Below are 21,588 nucleotides of genomic sequence, written 5' to 3'. Positions count from 1 at the left end.
GAGACGGCCTGTCAGGGAGGTTTAACAAATACAAGTCAGCAGAAGGCGGGATGACCATCTACGTGGGGGTAGTATCAGGAAAGCTTTTCTGGAGTGGATGTTATTTTTGCTGGGCCTTAGACAGGGTTTTGTTATGTCAAGGTGGGATATAGGAAGAATACCCTTGGTGGGGTTAGCAGCTTGAACAAAGGCAAGGAAGGAGTCAGAAAGACTCAGTTTGTAAAATCAAAATGTTGGTTGATCTGGAGTGGAGGGATGAACAGAAGGATGAGTGGTAATAGTAGCTGAGAGGAGAAAGACACTTCTTAGGGGTCCTGTTATCATAAACACCAGGGTAGAGTGACAGTATTTCATTCCGTAAAAACCTAGATTTGGTGTTTTCGTGCAGAAGAGTGAAAGGTTCAGAGTTGTGCTTCAAGAAAATTAATTTGCCTAGAGTATGTAAAGTGTACTGAGGTGAGAATACGAAGATCACTTTGCAAAAGAAATGAGGTAATGAAAAGAGTTATAGATCATTTCATTCTCACAGAAAAAAAAAAAGGCAGCTACTTATTTGCTTTCTCCTTGTTTGTTGTGGCACAATAAGATAAATTCAGGTTTTTTTTGTAAATAATTTAGGGAAGGCTAGCAACGGCTATTTTTTTTCCTTAAAGAAGTAGTCATTTTCATACAATAGTGAAATGGAATTCCCCACATTAACATGTACAGCTCTGCTGCTCTTTTCTGTATTACAAGTTATGTTGTGAGCGAGTCTAGGCTTCAGATCCGGGAAGTTCCCCGGTACAGACATGTGTGCTTGTACATCAGCGTCCCGTCACTGAGGCCTGAGGAAGCCACCAGGCATGCTGAGAAACATCATCAGGAAAGGGAACCAGGGTCTCTTGGTGGGATTAGCAGTCTGTCATTTTGACTGTCTTCTTCCATTCCCTCACATGTCATAGATGTCATCTTAAAAATCACCAAGTGGTTTATGTGGAAAAAATCATGCTGCTTTGGGGAGTTTTCTTCTCTTTGGTCTTTCAGCTCCTTGCTTTCCTCCTAGATTTCATAATCCCTGTACCTGTGGCTCAGTGATCTGTCCCCGTCGGGTGAATGGTGTTCATGTAAACATCGTTCGCAGCAATCTTACTTTTAAAGGCACTTAGATTTTATGACTCTTCAGAGCACGTATGTTGGTACTCTCATGTGTGCATCCGGTTAATTATGCCATGGTTGCTTTGTCAGTTGAAAGATATCATATGAGAAGAAAACCTTCAAAACATGCACTTCTGTGTCCTCCTTGCTCAGTTCTCTGCCTGTCATTCAGGTTAGAGAAGGGTGGCAGTGACTGGATTTGCCACTGGCTGACTGGGATGGTTAAGATTGTGTGTCACCTTGGCTGGGCCATGATTCTCCGTGTTTTAATGTAGTCACTCTCATGATTGAATATACTGTGAGTAGCCAGTCAGATGAAAGGGAGTCTCCTTGGGGGTGTGGCCCGCATCTGTATATAAGCAGACGTTCTGGCTTTTTGCTCTCTCTGGATCCTGCGGCTGCTCCCTGTCGTCTCATCTACCGTTCTTGGGACTTGAGCTGTCAGCTTATCTGCCGAACCTGGGATTCGTTGATCTGCACAGCCTGTGAGTGGGAGCCCTGCTCTCCGACCTTCCGATCTTGGGCTTGCCAGCTTCTGCAGCTGCGTGACTTGGGAGAGGCCTGTACCCTGATCCACGGACTTGGGCCATTCTAGCCTCTACAATCGCGTGAGCTGTTTCCTTGATATAATCTCTCTCTATATATATATTTATACACTTTGCAGGTTTTGCTTCTCTAGAGAACCCAGCCTAAGACACTGACACATTTTCCTAAGCGATCAATCTTCCTTACGTGACCTCTCTTGAGGCCTGGTATGTCATTTAAAATGGCACAATAAGCAAGATAGTCATGGGTAAAACAATTATACTTTTGCCTGTAGATGTACGTTGTTGTTATTAGGTGCCCTTGAGTTGGTTCCGACTCATAGCAACCCTAAGTACAATAGACCGAAACACTGCCCAGTCCTGCGCCATCCTCACAATCCTTGTTATGCTTGAGGCCATTGTTGCTGCCACTGTGTCAATCCATCTTGTTGAGGGTCTTCTTTTTTGCTGACCCTCTCTACCTTACAAAGCATGATGTCCTTTTTCAGGGACTGGTTCCTCCTGATAACACGTCCAAAGTATGTGAGATGTAGTCTCGCAATCCTTGCTCCTAAGGATCATTCTGGCTGTACTTCCTCCAAAACAGATTTGTTCATTCTTCTGGCAGTCCATGATATAGTCAGTATTCTTTACCAACACCATAATTCAAAGGCATCAATTCTTCTTTGGTCTTCCTTGTTCATTGTCTAGGTTTCACATGCATATGAAGGTCTTCTTATTTTTCGCTGACCCTCTACTTTACAAGCATGATGTCCTTCTCCAGGGACTGATCTCTCCTGATAACATGTTCAAAGTATGTGAGATGCACTCTCTACATCCTGGCTTCTAAGGAGCATTCTGGCTGTACTTCTTCCAAGACAGATCTGTTCTTTTTTTGGCAGTCCATACTGAATATTCTTCACCAACACTGTAATTCAAAGGCGTCAATTCTTCTTCAGTCTTCTTATTCATTGTCCAGCTTTTGCACACATATGAGGCAATTGGAAATAATCATAGCTTGGGTCAGGTGCACCTTAGTCCTCAAAGTGACATCTTTGCTTTTTCACACTTTAAAGAGGTCTTTTGCAGCAGATTTGCTCAATGCAATGCATTGTTTGATTTCTTCGCTGCTGCTTCCATGGGTGTTGATTGTGGAGCCAAGCAAAATGAAATCTTCGACAACTTCAACCTTTTCTCCGTTTATCATGATGTTGCTTCTTAGTCTAGTTGTGAGGATTTTTGTTTTCTTTATGTTGAGGTGTAATCCATATTGAAGGCTGTAGTTTTTGATCTTCATCAGTAAATGCTTCAAGTCCTCTTCACTTTCAGCAAGCAAGGCTGTGTCAGCTGCGTATCAAAGCTTGTTAATGTGGATGTATACTTGCAAATATTATAGAACACCCCATGAACTAAGTAAATTGACTTTAGTAAAAGTCAAAACATGAGGCTTCATTGGAATTTCGTGTATGAAGTCATATTTTGAAAAGAATGAAGATGGAAAAGCTGTAACAAGGAAGAAACAACTTACACATTTATAGTTTCCTGAAATAGAAAACAATGTTATATTTATGTTTAATTCCTACCAGTGTTTGGTATGTTAGATTTCTATTATAATGCCTGATGCCCTTCATGTTTCAATCAGTAAGCATGGATTCTCTGATTCTGAAAATGCATTTGGTATATTTAGGATATTCCTATGATGTGAAAGTTAAGTTTGTATTATAGCAGCAGCCTTTCTCTTAACTCATTTTAGCAACTTTCTTCTAATATACAAATTCTTTGAGCAATTAGATATAATGGACACTTTCGCATGCTAGACACAATAATTTCAAGTAAAAAGACTATTACTGTAGTCTTTTAAAGCATATGCTTCACTCCCCTTGCAGATTTGGTAATATCAAAGTGAAGTAATGGATTCTTGGCATTTGCAGATTAAATACTTATGAGGCACGTGATGTTGTGGTTAAGAGCAATGGATTTTAGAGCCAGACTGCCTGAATTCAAATCCTGTCTTTGTCACTTACTAGCTGTATGATCTTAGATAGGTTACTTAATATCTCTCAGGTTCTGTTTCTCTTCTATAAAATGGAGATGATAGTAGCTATTCATACAGTTGTTGTGAGTTAAATGAATTAGCCTGTGTTAAGTGCTTATAAAAATACCTGGCACACAGTAAGTTGTATATAAAAGTTTATTGTTACTATTTTGGAGTCCTGGTGGTATAGTGGTTAAAAGTTCAGCTGCTAACCAAAAGGTCGGCAGTTTGAACCACCAGCCACTCTTTGGAAATCCTATGGGGCAGTTCTGCTGTGTCCTATAGGTTCACTATGAGTCACATTCGACTCAAAGGCAATGAGTTTATTTATTTATTTATTTATTTTGATTATTATTACTGATAGAACAGTGTTGAAGGTCTGTGATGTAATAATTTGTAATTCGATGCAACATATATTTGAATCATAGGACTGCTACTATAGGTGTGAAGCAGCTGCTGGTGATAAGTGAAGAGGTCTAAAGTGGTGGACTGGCACGTATAGATAGCCAGTGGATGTTTTTCATACAGATAATTAAATTAATGAATCATGAATGAAAGAAAAAGTAGAAATAAAGAAAAAAGAAAAGAAGAAATAGAACTTTTGTGTAAATTTGAATCGTGGGTTCTTTGTATAAGATTATTAAGGTTTCCAAGGAATCATTAAATATTTAAGACTACATTCCGTGAGAAAAAATTATTTGCAATAAGAGTTTTCTCAAATCTGTGTGGCCATGGCCGAGTAAGGAAGTTGGCAAATTCTCTCCCCAATAAAAGCAAATACAAAGTTGGACAAACTTGGCAAAAACAAACATTTCAGTGCTCTGGAAATTGATCAAAGAGATACAACAGTCTAAAAAAGCATTTATGCTTGAAAGCTGCTGAACTTTGGGAAAGAACAGCAGGAATCTGTGGCATTCTTGCCTGGGACTGCGCCAATTCCTCCTCCCACTTTGTCAGGCACAGAGATTCTGCCAGAGTGGGGCGGGCCACAGGGACCAGCCCTGAGGCTGGTGCACATGCATAGGAGCAGGAAAGCACCAGCTGAAGGTAAAAAACCAGTGCAGACTTGAAAGGTGCATTTTCCTACCCACACACACCTCCATCGTCAGAGGATGTACGCTTTAATGGCTTAAAGTGTTTGAAAACAAACTTTGTTCAGTCATTGGCTGACAGTAAGCTATGCAGACAGAGAATTGGCCTTTAGGAAGAGCAAGAAAAAAAATAGAGCAGAGACATCAGCAGCTGCATATTACAATGGGGCTGGGAGAGCAGTTTATTGAGCTTCTTGGATGTGTAGATTAATGTTTTTCATCAAATTTAGGAAGTTTTCAGCCATTATATCTTCAGATATTTTTGCTGCCCATTTCCCTCTCTTCTGTCTATCTGGGACTCCCATTATATGTGTGTTGGTCCACTTGATGTTATCTCACAGGTCTATGTGGGTCTGTCATTTTTCTTCAATCTTTTTTCTCTCTGTATTTCAGACTGTATAATTTCTATTGATCTTTTTTCAAGTTCACTGATTTCTTTTTTATCTCAAATTTGCTGTTGAGCTGTTCTAGTAAATTTTTTTAGTAACATTTTTCAATCATTTGCTTTTTTAATGTGTAATTTTTATCTTATTGAGAATCTCTATTTAGTGATTCATTGTTGTCATATTTTTCTTTAATTCTTTAAACATAGTTTCCTTGAGTTCTTTGAACATATTTATAATAGCTTCTTTGAAGTCCTTGTCTGCTAAATCTAAAATCTGGGGATTCTCATAGACAATGTCTATTGACTACTTTTTATCCTAAGTATGGATAATACTTTTTTGTTTGTTTACATATCTTGTAATTTTTTGCTGAAAACTGGTCATTTTAGATAATACTTTTTGTAATTCTGGAGTCTGATAGTTCCCCGTGAAAACTGTTGTTGTTTTGTTTGTTCTTTGTTTGGTAATTTATAGGATGTGGCTAAATCAGTGCTTCAAGGAAAATTTGTGGGTTTAAACACATATCAGAAAAGGAGAAATGTCTCAAATCAATCACCTAAGCTTGCACCTTAAGAAACTGGGGGGGGGGGGGAAGCAAAATACACCCAAAAGAGGCAAAAGAAAGGAAACAGAAATCAGTGAAATAAAAATCAGAAAACAATAGAGAAAAATCAAGAAAATCACGAATTGATTCTTTGAAAAGATCGGCAAAATTGAAAGCCTTTAGCTGACTCAAAAAATGTATATGAAAAAGCAAAGAACCTAGAATATCCAAAGGTGTTTTGAAAGCAATCAACAAAATTAAAGAACTTAGATTACCCAATTTCCAAATTTACTATTAAGCTACAGTAATTCAGACAAAGTGGGTTCTTGAGGCAAAGCTAGGCATATATATCAATGGAATGGAAATGAGAGCCCAGAAATAAACCCTTACATTGTTAATTGATTTTTAATAAAGATACCAAGATAATTACATGTGGAAAAATAGTCTTTTCAACAGATGGTGCTGGGAAAATTGGATATTCACAATTCACAATATTCACAAAAAATAATAAAGTTAACTGAAAATAGTTCCTAAACCTATATATGACCTAAGACTATAAAAATTCTGGAAGAAAACATAGGAGAAAATCATGACCTTGGGTTAGGCAAAGCATTATTAGATACAGCACTTAGTATTTTTATTATGAATTATCTCATTCAAAGCATGATCCATAAAAGAAAAGTTGCTAAAATGGGCTTCATTAAAACTAAAAACTTTTGCTCTTAAAAAGATACCATTAAGAAATGAAAAGACAAGCTACAGAGTGGGAGAAAATTTTTGAAAATCATATATCTGGTAAAGGACTTGTATCCAGAATGCATACGGAACTCTTGTAACTCAAAATAAGACAGACAACCCAGTTTAGAAATAGATAAAATATTTGAATTGATATTTCACCAAAAAGATATATAAATGGCTAAGAAGGACATGAAAAGATGCTCAACATCATTGTTGTTGTTGTTTTCAGGTGCTGTCAAGTCGGTTCTGACTCGTAGTGACCCTGTAGGACAGAGTAGAACTGCCCATAGAGTTTCCAAGGCTGTAAATCTTTACAGATGCAGACCGCCACATCTTTCTCCCACGGAGCGGCTGGTGGGTTCGAACAACTGACCTTTTGATTAGCAGTCGAGTGCTTAACCACTGTGTCCCCAGGGCTCCATTTCATTAGGGGGTACAAATTAAAACCATTAGATACTACTACATACACACTAGAAGGGCTGTTATCGAAAAGACAGTACCAAGGGTTGGTGAAGATGTAGAGAAACTGGAAACCTCAGGCACTGGTGATGGGAATGTACAATGGCACAGCCACTTGAGAAAACGTTGACACTTTCTTCAAAGGTTAAAGATAAACTTATCCTATGACACAGCAATTCCACTCTTAAGAATCTACTCAAGAGAAATGAAAACATATGTCCACACACAAACATATATGTGAGTGTTGATAGCAACATTATTCATGATAGTCCAAAACTGAAAACAGTCCATATGTTCATTAGCTGGTGAATGGATAAACAAAATGTGGTAGGTATATCCATACAGTGGAATACTATTCATAAATAGAAAGGAACACATTATTGATAACATGCTACAACGTGTATGAATCTCAAAAACCATTATACTAAGTGAGAAAAGCAGCTGCAAAAGACTACATATTTTATGATTCCATTTCCATGAAAAGTCCAGAAAGGGGAAGTTTATGGAGACACAAAGCAGACCAGTGGTTGCCCAGAGCTGAGGATGAGAGAGCAGATTAACTGCAAATGGCATGAGGAAACTTTGTGGGTTGATCAAAATGTTCTAAAACTGGATTGTGGTGTGGTTGCACAACTCTTTAAAGTTACTAAAAGTCATTGAATTGCACACATAAAATAGATGAATTCTATGGTATGTAAATTATCCCTCCGTATCTTAGGTTTCTCTAGAGAAATAGAACCAGTGGTCTTGTGTCCAAAGATCTGTAGGTCAGGCGATGAGATGAGTGTAGAGTGAAGAAAGTTCTGCCTAAACATCTGTTTCTAGTCTGGAGGCAGAACACACCCTTAGGAAACTCCCTTTTCTACTGACTGATTACATTACATTAGATGACATGATGGAAGGTGATTTCATTTCATTAGATTAGATTGCCTTATGGAACAGCATCCAGACTGGTGTTTGACCAAACCCCTGGGAACCATAGCCTAGCCAAGCTGACACATAAAATTAACCCTCACACTCAGGAAAGCTGGTAAAACAAAAGCAAAAATTGGAGGCATCATAAACGTGTCAGGGCATCTGCCTTCATTATGTGCAGGGTCTACTGTAAATGTGCATGTGACCGCTTCTCTTATCCCACACTAACGGTCCTGTTGCTGTTAACCTTTACATGCATGATACCTGTTTTTGAAGAAGTTACAACACATTTCAGTTATTGGATCAAATTATCTGGTTTGAGTCAACTGGTGCACAGAAAGCGATTTTATAATATAAAGTCGTCCATTCAGACTTTGGGTAAAGTTTAGTTCAGTGCATGTATAGTTCATTAGGGTTGAAAGACTTCTACTTTTCCTCCTAAACCTCCTGCTGATGAAGGGAGTAACTAACTGGCTTTTCAGAATTTGGAGCAATACCTAATTAATATCAAGATGTGTCTTAGAAACAGAGAATTGGTATATATAACTGTCCTGTTTTATTATATGAGGATGATAGAAACAAAGTGTTACTCAGGGTTATGTTTCAGATCAATTACAAACGCCTGAGTTTAGCTCAGGTATCCCCCACTACCTTGCTGGCAGCTGGAGTAGTATTAGGCATAGTTCTCATTCAAGGAAACAAGTCAATCGGCTATTAATCAAGTCCGTTTGTCACTGGGGATGAATTTACAAGCTCTTTCCTTTCATCTGGAGCCCTGGTGGGCAGTGGTTAAGAGCTCGGCTGCTAACTGAAAGGTCGGCAGTTCGGATCCACCAGCTGCTCCTTGGAAACCTACGGGGCACTTCTACTCTGTCCTATAGGGTCGCTGTGAGTCGGAGTTGACCCGACGGCCGCGGGTTTGGTTTCCTTTCATATGTTTCTGTTTTCCCTTGATTCACCAGTTGGATCCCTGTTACTCACCAAACCCTTCCTTTTTAGCTGCTGCAGTTCAACCCTGTGGAGCGGCTTGGTGCTGGTGTTGCTGGTGTTGAAGACATCAAATCTCACCCGTTCTTCACCCCCGTGGATTGGGCGGCACTGACGAGATGAACGGGATGCAGGGTTATCTGCACACATCCTGGTCTTTTCTGTGACAGCCTCTCTAGCACAGGGGCACCCGCCCTCACGGGCATTTCTGGAGGACCAAGTCACTGAATCAAGACATTTAAGGAAGTGGGGGAAGAAAAGGTTAAAAGAGAATCATTTATATACAGTTACTGCCTGGAGGAGACATTGGCTGATTTATATAGCAAGGGGCTGTTACACACAATCCTTTAACCAAGGTGTGCTCTTTGTTGAATCTGCATTTAGTGTTGCAGATGAGATGTAAAGCCAGCAGGAGGAGGAATGCCTTTCCAGATGTTCTTCTGATATCAAGTTCTAAGTGTAGAATAAAGTCTTACTTGAAAGAAGGACCTTTATATGGCAGCTAACAGTGTTTTCTGCTAACCAAGATAGATTGAAATGATCAAATTAATATTTGCTGAATAATATACTAGAAGTTCTTCGTGAATAATGTCATCTGTGGAGCCTAATAGGAAACCTGTACCACGCACGATGCCGTACAATTGATGTATCTTGAATGTGGTCTCCTATTGTTTCATTCTTTCAGAAGTCCACGTGAGGAGAAAATACTGTGCTGTCAACGTTGTACTTCGTTGGTTGATGCTCTTTACTTAGAGAAGGCATTCATATAAACACCCGCGTTGTGTCTCTCTTCGGCTTCATTTCCTTTCCCTATCTTGCCATTTCTACATCCTGGCCTGGTCTCTCCTATTCCATTCTTCCCACCCCTACTAATAGACATCAACAAAAAAGGGAAGGGAGTATTGATTTCCCAAATTGTATCAACTTAATAAGGATGAAGAGATCATGATATGCAATAAACGTGGTAAAAATTTAAATCTCTGCTTTATTTAATAGCTTAATTTTTTTTTTTTTTTAGAAAGGCCTCTATTCCTTTCCTTTTGGGATATTATCAATTTCTATTTCTTCTTCTTACGTGTAACTTCATTTTACTTTTTGGCTAGTGTACTAAGAACCAAAGGATCTCATCTAAATGGAGTTGAGTGGCAATCCTATTTTATTACTACAGTTATGGGATTTCCAGATTTGCCCTTCTGATTTACTAGACATTGTGTAGAAAGAATATGTGTGCTCCTACAGCTCCGAACATTCGTATTTTGCGTTTCTTTATGTTGGTTAGATATCTCCTGTGGTCATGCATTTTCCTGTAATCATGCGTTGCTGAGTGACATCATCTTCTATTCCTTACATTAACAAATGTTTTAAAAAATGTTAATATCTATTTTTAAAACTTTGTCCAAAGAAGAAAGAATAAGTCACTATTTCCAAGTTGGGAGTCACCAAAAATAATCGATTTTTTCTGTATGTTTTAAGTCTTCCTTGTGTTTTTGAGATCTGTAGCCCACCTCTCTTTGAGAACATCTGCACAGCTTCCATCTGCCATCGTCCGGATCCTCCCATCAAATGCAAATGGAAGTACAAAATGCTTCAGTGAAACAAAGGAAATGTGCAAGCAGTTTTTCATTTTTCTATTATTCTGCTCCCCCTTTTTCCTTTTTGGTCCCCTTTCTTGTAACCTGAACCCCAGCTGAAGGGCTGCAACAACACCAGGTTGGGGAACAGGTCACCAGATCACAGCTCAATCAAGATGACGTCACTCCCTGGAACTGCAGTTCAGCTCTCCGACAGACGGCCTCATGACAGGAACTGGTGCAGGTGAGACCTAAGAGTGGCTTCCTGTGAGGATGAGTAGGAAGTGTGCGAACACTTAGTGCTGGCCGTTAGAGAGCTTCCTTCCAGAAGTGCCCTGTGACATGAGAGCAGGACTCCAAGCTAAGGTGAAGCTCCCTGCCTACCACATGACTGGGTAGTGTCAACAGATGGTTGCTTTGTCAGTCTGCTGAACAATTCCAGTGCTTCACTTTCTCCCACTGTCATTCTGTTTGTCTGATTGGAACTTGTGCTTAATGTAAATACATCATTCCTAATCACGGTTGACGTGAGTTATTTTAGTAATAAACACACAGGTTGAGTGGCTTTGGGCTCATGAGCCCGAGTCTGTTTTTATTTGGTGATGTGCTAGTATTTTAAGCTCTGATACTGTGGGTGATCCTAGTCTTGCTCTTTTTTGTTGTTTTTGTTTATGTTTGTTTCGTTTTGTTTTTAGCAAGAGTGCGGAATGTGGGTCAAAAATTATGAAAGAAAATCACTACTTAGTATTTCTCATTCAATTTTATGTTTTATTTCTATATGAAATTAAAAATGTCATTGATTATTATTTTACTATGCTCTTTATAGAAGGGCTTTTCCAAACAAGTTACCAATAACATGATGATGTCATGCCACTTATCTTAGGATAAGTTATGAAAATTTGACATTTCTATATCACACATGGGTAAGTTAAGCTTCCTAAGTGTTAAAAAAATGCCATCATTTTAGCAATTTGCTTTAACAATGACACAAGTTAATGCTATGTAAGACATGAATATTTTCAGCTTAATTGCTATGATAACTGAATTCCTAATAATGTATTTAAACTTGTCTTAAACTCTTTTAAACAGCTACCATTCATGTTGTATTGACCCCTAAGCCTTTCCTGTCCTGTTTCAGAGTTGCTGTGAACCAGGATTGAGGTTTACTTTGACATAATGCATGCACTGAAGAGTATAACATTTGTAAATAATACTCATGGTACGACCAGTAAGACTATATTATGGCCTGACACATAATAGGCTTTGGTGAGATTCACTTGCCTTTAAGTTATGAATTCAGATAGAAAGAAGTCTGATTAAAGTGCTAGAAGGTTCTTTGCTTCCCAAGAGCCCCCTAGAGTATCGTTATTGGACTCGCTTAGGGATTATTTTATAGTGAAGGCCAAGGCATGAGATGGATCATCTTTCTTCTTAGAGAAGCTGGATCTAACCTCTGGCATATCTAAATGCCCTGGATTATGAAGCCTGCTATTTCCAGCTCTTTCTCTGAGGATTGTAGGATATAATGGAAAGTCTTGGCTTGCTCTCCTGGTCCTGTCTCTGACTAGCTAGCCTGGTAACCTTGATCAATAACAATATTCTAGACCTGTTCCCACATCTGAGGAATAAAAGGGGAGGTGAGTTCTAAGATTCCATCTAGCTCTACAAGCATATGATGGATTTTCTATTTTCAGAGTGAATTAATTTGATAAACTAACTTTGTAGGGAAAGAAAAGGTTAATGAAACTCTTAAATGGGTACTTAACTCTTTTGGTGTAATTCTTTTTCTAGTAATTCCAGGTACTTGGGTTCCTGCCATATACCCTTAGTGGTTACGTGGCTGTAGAAATTATAAATAGAATGAAATATGGAAAGGTTTCTCAGCAGCTGTCCACTGAAAAGGGAGAGTTGAAGGTCAGAGAGAAGTGCGCAGAGGTGAAAGGTTAGGAGACACCTGCAGTTGCCCACTTCTTAGACCTTTCTCAGTGACCATGATAGTGTCTCCTCCCCTGTCGCCCTCATCTATCACATTCTATGAGTTTACCTGACTCAGCCCTTTGGCAGGCAAATCAGAGTACAAAATTGATACTTTCTGTTCCTACTTAAAGCAGAGCATTAACCTCTACCAGTCTAGGTAATTTGGATTTTTGAGTATTTGATGATTACTCAGCTCATTTTAAGGATTTCATGTTAAGCCCTCGTGTTGAAGGGTTACTGAATGGCAAAAGCTGTGAAGTCAGCTATTTCTAAATAAAGTTGTAAACATAATAGCATTAGGGGAATGGGAAGCAAAGTACTGTAGGTTTTTGTGACTTGGCATTACTTGTTCTTTCAAGGAAAATGAATAGGAAACCAGGGAACGAGCTTCTTTTTGGTAAGATTTACGATAGTGGTGTCGGGTTGTCAGATGGTACAGCCTCATATTTTTGGATCACTTTTGACCTGAGATCTGTCCCTATCCCATGACTTCTTCCCTTGATCCAGGTATCTCGTCTCAGGGAGAAATAGAGGCAGAGAGAATTTGTGGAGGCTTAAGAGACAAAGTAACCTGAGGGGGGTTGTCCAGATGAAATGAAGCAGAGCTCTCAGGAGGTGTGTTGGTCCAGGTATCTGGAGCAATACAGCCTTCTTTGTTGAGCTGGATTTAAAGTGCAAATTCTTTGTTCTTCCCTTAGGAAGAGTTGGGCAGAAATTGAAACTTCCTACCATCCCAGAAAAGAGGTGGCTGAACTGCCTTTTAGGAAAGGATTAAGTGACACACTTATCTAGAGTCAGTTTCGTCTTCGTCTCCTTGCTGAAGACAAGTGGTATGGCTGGTCCTAAAGGCAGAGGCCATGGGCGTCGGTAAAGGGCTGCTGGGATTTCTCGGGGGCACGGTTACCTCTTATCGAATGTAGTGAGGAGCAGTGACAAATGAACCAGCTTTGGGCTCACACAGGGTTGCTGGCATCCTGCTCTTGTAAATCTCAAGTCAAAAATTGTCGTATCAAAAAGTTAACTCTTCTAGGAATGTTGATTAAATTCCTCCCAAAGTTTGGGCATTGGGTAGCGTTAGGTATCCACAAGGCAAAGGTTTGACTAGCCCCACCAAAAGAGGCAAACGTTAAAGGCATTTGAGCAGTTTCAGTGCCAAAATAATGGCTGTAATGTGAAGTTGCCCTTATCATATTGGAGATGTATACGTTTGTCATCATGTTGTTGGGTGCTGTTGAGTTGATTCTGACTCGTAGCGACCCCACGTGACAGAGGAGAACTGCCCAACAGCATTTATGGAAGTAGATTGCCAGGTCTTTTCTCCTGTGGAGCTGCTGGTTCCTCTAACCACCAACCTTTCGGTTAGCAGATGAGCACTTAACCATTGTGTGACCAGGGCTCCTTTATATAAATATAGATGATTCAGTAGGACATAGAAAACAATGAAGAAGAAAAGGAGGTAGTGCTGGCAAAACATTAATAAAAAAAAAATCTGTACATGGTTCTAGAAAGAAAATGTTTTAGATAGTTGAAGGAGCTGCCTTTAGCAAAAAGGTTCTGGTTGACTGAGAAAATGTCATTAAAACTGAGCTTTTCTCTCACCTTCTGCCCACTCCTTTCTCTTTTTCTATTCTTCTCTTTCCACCTGTCTTCACTTCCTCTTCACCGCCTCCCACCCCCATTTTGGACTTCTCTGGTCACTAAGCAAAAGACTTGGTACGTGCCTTCAAGGGCCTTCTAAAGCTCAGAGGAAGAAAGAAGCATAGATAGTAAGTAGGGCAGAGTGTGGCCAGCGTTAATAGTAAGTAGGACAGAGTATGGTGGACGTTAATAAAGTACAGGAGTGTGGTGAGCTTGCAAGGGGAGGTCTGAGGAGCTTCAGGGATGCTTCCTGGATTGCAGCAGTATCTTGAAGTTTGAGTAATTTTTTAAATATAAGGTTTTTAAAAATTATGTTTTATTTTTTTAAGGTTTTGTTTGTGGAGAAGGAAAGTATTCGGGGGAAGAGACTGTGTATGATAGTATAGAAATGCTTGGCCAGTGTGTTGGGTGCATGAATTGGAAAGGTCACCTGGGGCCAGGTTACATGCCAGGGAAGATGTTCGGACTTTATTCTCTAGGTTGTGGGAAACTAGTGAAGGTTCGTAGAGACGTGGCATTATAACCTGCTTTTACAAAGATAATTTTAGGCGTAGAATGGAGACTTAATTGGAGAAAGAGAGATGGTAGAGGCAGGGAGAGCAGCTAGGAGCTGTTGCAGAAATTGAGACTAGATAAAGTCGTGAGCTAAGGTGGCAGGATATGAAAGGGGGGGGGTATGTAATCAGACTCTATTCTGTGTCTCTCAAAACGTACCCAGTATAGTTTCCCTATCAAATAATTGCTTTCTTTTTTTCTTGAACCAGTACGTATGAGGAGATGATGGATTTTTTGTTTGTAAAATCACCCCCAAGGAATCACCAGAGAGACAAACCAGGAAAGTGTATACACCCCCGCGCCCCGGATGATAGTTACTATTCAGAGCTTCACACCCCTGGGCCCCAGCTCTCTTTCTTCCATTATTTTGTGGCGCTCCTTCCCACTTCTTGCTTTTATACGCTTGGTTTGCTTTCTCTTTGGACAGTGTTGTGATCTCTTTGAAGGCAGTGCATCCGGCTAGGTGGTTTCTTTTGTACCAGACCTCTGGTGTACATTTAGCTTAGCTCAGTGGTTCCCAAAAAGTGGCCCCCAATCTGGGTCAAGGGAATAGGAGTGATCTTTACTCTTTTGAAAACTTTTACGTTTGAATTATTTCCAAATAAAAAGTCTTAGGAAAATGAAAAAAAAAAAAAAAAAAGTGGTTCCAGTTTGTCCACATGGGCAACTTGTTAGAAGTTGTTAGAAATGCGTGTTCTCGGGCCCCATCCCAAACCTGCTGAGTCCGAAGCTGACGGGTGGGCTCAGCAGTGTGCACTCGCCTCCTCGAGTGTGAGAACCACTGGCTTAGTCTGACTTCAGGTTATTGCCTCTGCCCTGGGTGCTCATGAGCATCCCGTCTGGTGTGTGTGTGTTGAGTGTGAAGCCGTCTCCGGACACTCAGCACACTTCCCAGGAGGCAGGCTTCGGGAGTCACGTGGCAGTGGCAACTGGTGACAGGAAAAGACAGTGAGGACAAGGAGGAAAGGAAAAGGAAAGGCAAACGGTCAGTTGAAGAAAGAGAAGATCAGAGAGAGGACGAAGGAGGAGCATGGCGTGGGGAGTGCTTCACTTCCCCCGAAGAGACGCAGCCACTTCCGTCACAGTCGTCTGTAATCGAGCAACGCGCCCCCTATAGGCAGCTTTTGTTATCTCCAATTCACTTTGGAAGTCGATGGAATAAGCACCGAATTAGAATTGTAATTCTTTTGATTATCTGTTGTATATTGTTGCGTGTTTTGCTCCTTCTTAAGCAGAGCTACATTTAGCGTGGGTTCCTGTGTGGTTCAAAATCGCAATGTAAAGAATCTAAACCAAGCTTGGGGAAAATACCTGTTCCCATCAGGTTCTGACAGCGTAGAGGACTCGCTCTGTGCTCTCTTTAGAGCTGGCGGACTCAGTGGGGGTGCTCTCTGGGTAGACTTGGTCTTATCTTCTGTAAATGGGCAGCAAGCTTCACAGGAGTGAACGGAAATTTATTAGATGTTCCCTGAAGGTTAAGGGTGTGTGTGTGTTGGGAGAAGGTGAGTAACCTTCCTATCTTTTTATTTTTCGTTTTAAATGAAGGATATTTCATTTGTAAAGTGCCAAGATTATTTGATGAGGTTTTTAATAAGGTATATTTTGACCAAATACATATTTGCCCTATCAATGAGCATGTGCAAAATGTTTAGATAATTTGCGTTTTCAGTAGGTGGGGTTCAGTGTCGGCAGTGGCTTCAGCTGCCCAGACGTTCTCTCCGTGCCTGGGCTCAGTCTCAGTAGTAACGTGCCGTCTTTTTTTAAAAAATGACACTATAGCCTAACCCACCATTCATAGGACATGCTTTGCATCATTTTTTCCAGTGGTGGGGAGTGGTTCCCACTGACCTCTCACCCTCACCCACTGATTATGACCAGAGGCACACCCAGGGGGTCCTGGTTAGGGGGTGCAGTATCTGATGGATGGAGAGGATCCATTGTGCCCTGAAGAGAGGCAAGGCCGCCAGCTGGTAGGTGACCTTTGGGGCTGTTTCCCCTAGTCTTCTGACTGCACGGCCAGGGTCCTTTCCACCCTGGCAGAGCCCGTCTCTCAGTCTCGCTCGCTGATAAAACCGCTCCGTAAAGTGTCAGACCCTTGACCTACATGTGATCTTGGGGAGAGTGGAGGCTGGGTAGAATTTGATATTTGGAGAAAGCACAGCTGCCTGCTTTTTGCACTCTTTAACTCCTTACTTCAAGCCCTAAACTTCTCAGTTCAGCCCACCGCTCCTGGCCATGCTCCCACCCCACATGACTAAGCAGGACCTGAAGCCTCTCTCAGGCTGGTATCACCTTGACATCAGAAGCCACCACAAGACACAGGGCGTCCTTTCCTACTTCCGCACCCCACTCCTGTGATTAAAACTCTGACCGCACCTTTCTTGGTTGTAAGGATCCCCTCTAGACCACGGGTTCTGGGTCTCACCCTCTCCCTTCAGCTGGCCTCGCTGCCGCTGGTGAATCTTGGCCCCCAGAAAGCAGAAAGCAGCAGCCGTCCCCACATTGCCACTCACTGTCCCTCTGCTGCAGACTTACGCTGCATCCTGTCGCGTGTATCCTCTGTGGGTTATCAGGCTTCAGGAGAGGAGGGGGTGCAGTTGCTGCCTGCTGCATCTGTCTCCTTCTGAATCAGCCACCCCCGCTCCCCAGGTGCCAGAACAGCTCGCTGGGTTAGAAGGCTCCCCATTGCTGCCCCTCCTGCCACCCGCTGCAGCATTGGTAGCGGACTTCTAGTGAGTCTTTTGTTGTGGAAGCTTTGAGCCCATGGCAGGGAGGTTACCGAGAGACTCCCACAGGCTGCCCGCCCTCCCCTTGCTCCCTCTCTCTTTCCTCCCTTTGTCTCCTTCAGTAGCTGGGGTCAGAGTCCCTAGCCAGACTGAGAACATGGTTGCTATTCCAGGACCCAGATGCCAATATGTGGCAGCATCTGGCTTCTTGGCAAGCATTGCCGGCAGTGTGCTGGTGGCTTCTGGGCCTGTCATGTGGCTGTGCCTGCTGATGGGGGCCCTGTCACAAAACGGGGTTTCTTTGAGAATATGGCTTCAACCAAGGAGCCCACCAGAAAACAATGAGCCGCACTGAGGGGCCGTGAATTATTGGGCAGGGCGATGCCTACGTGGCTTTGATGCGGATTCTGGACCTGCTCTGCAAAAACCCCCGTTTCATGCAGTGGGAGCTGGCTCCTGGCGTCAGCTCACCTTCCTGCGTTGTTGGTGTTCCAGGTGCCTTAAGGCATGGAGCTCCTTGAAAGAGAAACACAAATCACTAAAAATATGGAGACAAAATCCTGCTCCTCAGAGGCGCCTGTTTGGCACAGAGAGTGCAGGATAACAGCTTGCTTTAGAAAGGTGACATTTCTGCTGAAGGCTGCATAATAAAAAAGGCATTTTAAAAACTCAGCTCTTTGTGTCTTCTGATGGTTGACTTTTGGAGTGAAGGCCATTTCTTCAGTGGGAAGGGTCTCTGAGGCTAGCCTCTGCAGCCCCCAAACGTGGCAAGTTAACTCTTGTCATCTCTGATGAGGCTGAGGGGCTGTTGGCTTAAATTAATTATCACGCAATAGGGCTTTTTACACTTTCTTTCAATGTGCAAACACTGAGTGCTCACAATGTGTCCAGCACTGTCCTAGGCATTGAGGGACAGAGACAAAGATGAAAAGCGTGTGGTTCCTGCCCCTGGGGACTCAGGACACAGATGACCAGGTTAAGGGTGCTTCTGTTACTTAACGTCTTCTCCACAACCTGTACAGTTGGACAGGGCGAGTGATATGCTCTGTGTTTTACCAGTGGAGGAACTAAGGCCCAGAGACGTGATGTGATTGCTTCACTAAATGGATGTGTGTTGAATTCTTAGGTTGTAAACTCCTGAGGGCAGGAGCTGTGTCTTTAACTTTTTGCAACCCGGTTAGCAACCCCTACTCGCCCATGGCCCACTTTCCACATGTCTCCCCTCCCAAACGCACACACACACAACCAAACCAAACCTGTTGCTGTAGAGTCGACTCCTACTCGTAGCGAACCCTGGTTGCATAGTGGTTAAGAGCTATGGCTGCTAAGCAAAAGGTCAGCAGTTCGAATCCACCAGGCGCCCCTTGGAAACCCTTGTGGGGCAGTTCTGTTCTCTCCTATGGGGTCGCTATGAGTCTATGAGTCACACACACACCACCCCCGAAATAATACAGGGATCTTCACAAAACTGAGGCGAAGTTCCTCTGACAGGCTGAGAGAAAGCATCAGGAGAAAGCAACAGCAAACTTAGCTTGATTTAGAAGATGATGATGATTTCGTGGTCTAGGGCTCACAGTAAGAGGACTGAAGGGCTGGCCCTTTGAACTCTCAAAACTGACCTGCTGGAACTGCCTTCTTACACGGCCCTACACTGAGGAGAAATTTGCTGGGAATGGAATCAGAATTGATCAGGACAGGGACAAAATTGATCAGGAGAGGTCAGATCAAAGGAGGGAGAGACAGCCAGGACATCTCAGAAAGCAGGATGTCACTTTTCTTTTTTATGCTTCACAAAAACAAGAGGGAGCTCTGGGAAGTTAGAAACTGTTTTTAAAAGCCCGCTTCCTTCTAATAGTTCAAGAAAACTAATTTCACATAAAAATGCACAACAGAAACAAATCAATGTCAAGGCTAATACAAAGTTGTTATAAGAAAAGAGAATTAGGAGTGGAATTAGGAGTGGAATATCACCACAGACAACAAAAGTACTCCAGAAAGAGGTGCTCACAAAACAGATCAAAACAGCAATTTACTGTATGTAAAAGTGAACAGAAAGACAATAAGAAAACTATAAAAGACACGAAAGAAAAACATAAATCATAATTAAAAAAACAAATGAAGTGACAATTCAGGAAAGAATTAGAAATAAAAAAAGTGATTTCTAAAATGAAAACTAAATTATAAGGAGTGAATGAGTGCGTGAATAAACACAGCAGATACTGCCTTAAGAGAACTATAAAAGGAAAAGGAAAGTTTTAAAAAATAAAAAAGAAATTAAGATAAAAAGGATTCAAGATAAAGTGCCAAATATTGAAGTAGATAAAGAAGCTCAAACATATGGTTAATAGGAAATCTTGAAAAAACAAAAGCAAAGGACCTGAACTAATAAAAAACTGATTCAAGAAAACTTCTCTGAGATTTAAAAAAAAATGGAAGCTACATAGGGAAAGAGCACACCACATAGCTGAGTATAATGACAGTATGACCAATGTGAAGAAAAGGGAAAAATGCTTTGAACATCTAAATATATATATATGTATATATGGGGAAAAATTAGATTATTATCACTCTTCCTGACAGCAGTGCTTTGATCCAGGAAAAAAAAAAATGACATGTTTAAAAGATCCAAGGAAAGAAAGAGTGAGCCAAGGATTTTATACCCAGCAAAACTGACTTTTAAGTAGAAACGGCACCATTGATGAGCATGCAGGAACTCAGGGCGTATTATTCCCATAAGCTCTTCCTGAGGAATCTGGTAGAGACGCCTGAAATGAGGAACAAGATGTTATATAAGGACTTGAGCACTGAATGGACAGTTACCTGCAGAACTGAGACTGAAGGATGTACGAGGGGGCCAGCAGCTGTGCGCGGCTCTGTGCTCCAGTGAAGATACAGTGGAACCACTTTTTTAAAGAGGGAAAATAGAGTATGTGCAAAAAATGTGTAATGTTTTTGGTAATCATATTGGTGGTGACATTGGTATTTTTATTCTGAAATTGTTTGTGTAATGTGGGATAAAGCAAATAATTTAGGATGAGTTAATTCTATCATCCTCTCTGCGTTTGAGAACCAGGATTCTCAGAGTAGAGATTCTGATGTTATAGGGAAGAAGTGAAGTAAAAGGTCTGTAGTCGTGAATTTGAATAGAAAGTGTTAGTATAAATTTATGAGGTATTTTATCTTTAAGTCAGTATTTCCTAGACGACTAAACTGTAAAGTCCTAGAGACAATGTTCAGTTTAGTAGCAAAGAGCATCCAGCACCACGGCTGTAGTCTTGAAATACTGTTTCTCTCTAAAAGAAATGAAAGCTTCCTGGGGAAACCGTTCTGGGGATGAAAGTTGACAAAATGGAGCTGGAATGTCTTGTCCTAAAAGATAACATGGTAGCTGTCAAAGACTACCAGGATCACATCAGAAGGACTTGGAGCCAACTTAAGGAGCCCCCACTGGCCAGAGGTGGGGCAGTTTGACGTTGAAACCTATCAAATATGTCTAAATTCATGACTTGCTAATGATATTAAAAAGAACTGGCCATATTTGGAGGAATTGTAGGGGACTAATTCATTATCTTGAAAACTGAGAAATAAAGGAAAAACTCATTCAAGCGTTTATCCTGATTTCTATATGAACTATACTACTGAGTATCCAAATAGTCAGTGACAGGCAGAGTCTCTTTATTAAAATATTCCAGCCTCAGAATGAGAAAGAAATGATACAAGTAGGACATCACCATTTTGTAACCCCCAATGGATGGATATGGACAATTAGCGTCAATGTCAAAATCACAGAAAAAAAAGATAACCAGACATATGTACCTTCTGTGGTCTTGCCAAGGAGCCCTAGTGGTGCAGTGGTTAAAGTGATCGACTGCTAACTGGAGGGTCAGCGGTTTGAAACTACCAGCGGCTCCACGGAGAAAGATGTGGCAGTCTGCTTCCATAGAGGTTTACAGCCTTGGAAACTCTACAGGGTCGCTATGAGTCGGCATCAACTTGACAGCAGTGGGTTTTGGTGAGTATAGTCTTGCCAGACATCACCTACAGTCTTCCTAAGGGGATCCAGCCTGAATCTGATTCTGAACTGGATTCAGCAGCCGATTTGCAGGAGATACAGATGATCAGGAACATGATGAACTGCACTTCAAGGACAGCACCATCCAGACTGTGGGGAACTCTGTGGGTCACATAGCTTCTACAGGTCATTGGTGAAGAAATAAGAGATGGGGAGGAACTTATAGACTACAAGAGAATTAAAAGACATACTCAAAGTTTTAAGAGGACAAGACTAAATAACAGTGTCTGGGGATGCAC

General features: G+C 41.4%; 1 protein-coding gene across 8 annotated transcripts in view; it reads left to right on the top strand.

Annotated features, from left to right (window-relative positions):
• RPS6KC1 (ribosomal protein S6 kinase C1) overlaps positions 1–15,156 on the top strand; it is a 221,099-nt gene extending 205,943 nt beyond the window's left edge. For 4 of the 8 annotated variants that reach the window (XM_023741716.1, XM_004387523.3, XM_023741717.1 and 1 more), the window contains one exon: positions 8,823–9,834. In XM_023741716.1, coding sequence (XP_023597484.1) covers positions 8,823–8,933 — 111 coding nt within the window. In that variant the 3' untranslated portion in view covers positions 8,934–9,834. Of the gene's footprint in view, positions 1–8,822; positions 9,835–10,497 lie in introns of those variants that run through there. The other 4 variants (XM_023741713.1, XM_023741715.1, XM_023741714.1 and 1 more) reach the window with 4 other exon arrangements.
• The last annotated feature ends 6,432 nt before the right edge of the window (positions 15,157–21,588 follow it).

This window comes from Trichechus manatus, unplaced genomic scaffold (genome assembly GCF_000243295.1).
Source record: "Trichechus manatus latirostris isolate Lorelei unplaced genomic scaffold, TriManLat1.0 scaffold00187, whole genome shotgun sequence".
NCBI lineage: Eukaryota > Metazoa > Chordata > Mammalia > Sirenia > Trichechidae > Trichechus > Trichechus manatus.
Note: the sequence above shows the minus strand (reverse complement) of the source record. Positions and strands in the feature narration are given on the sequence as shown.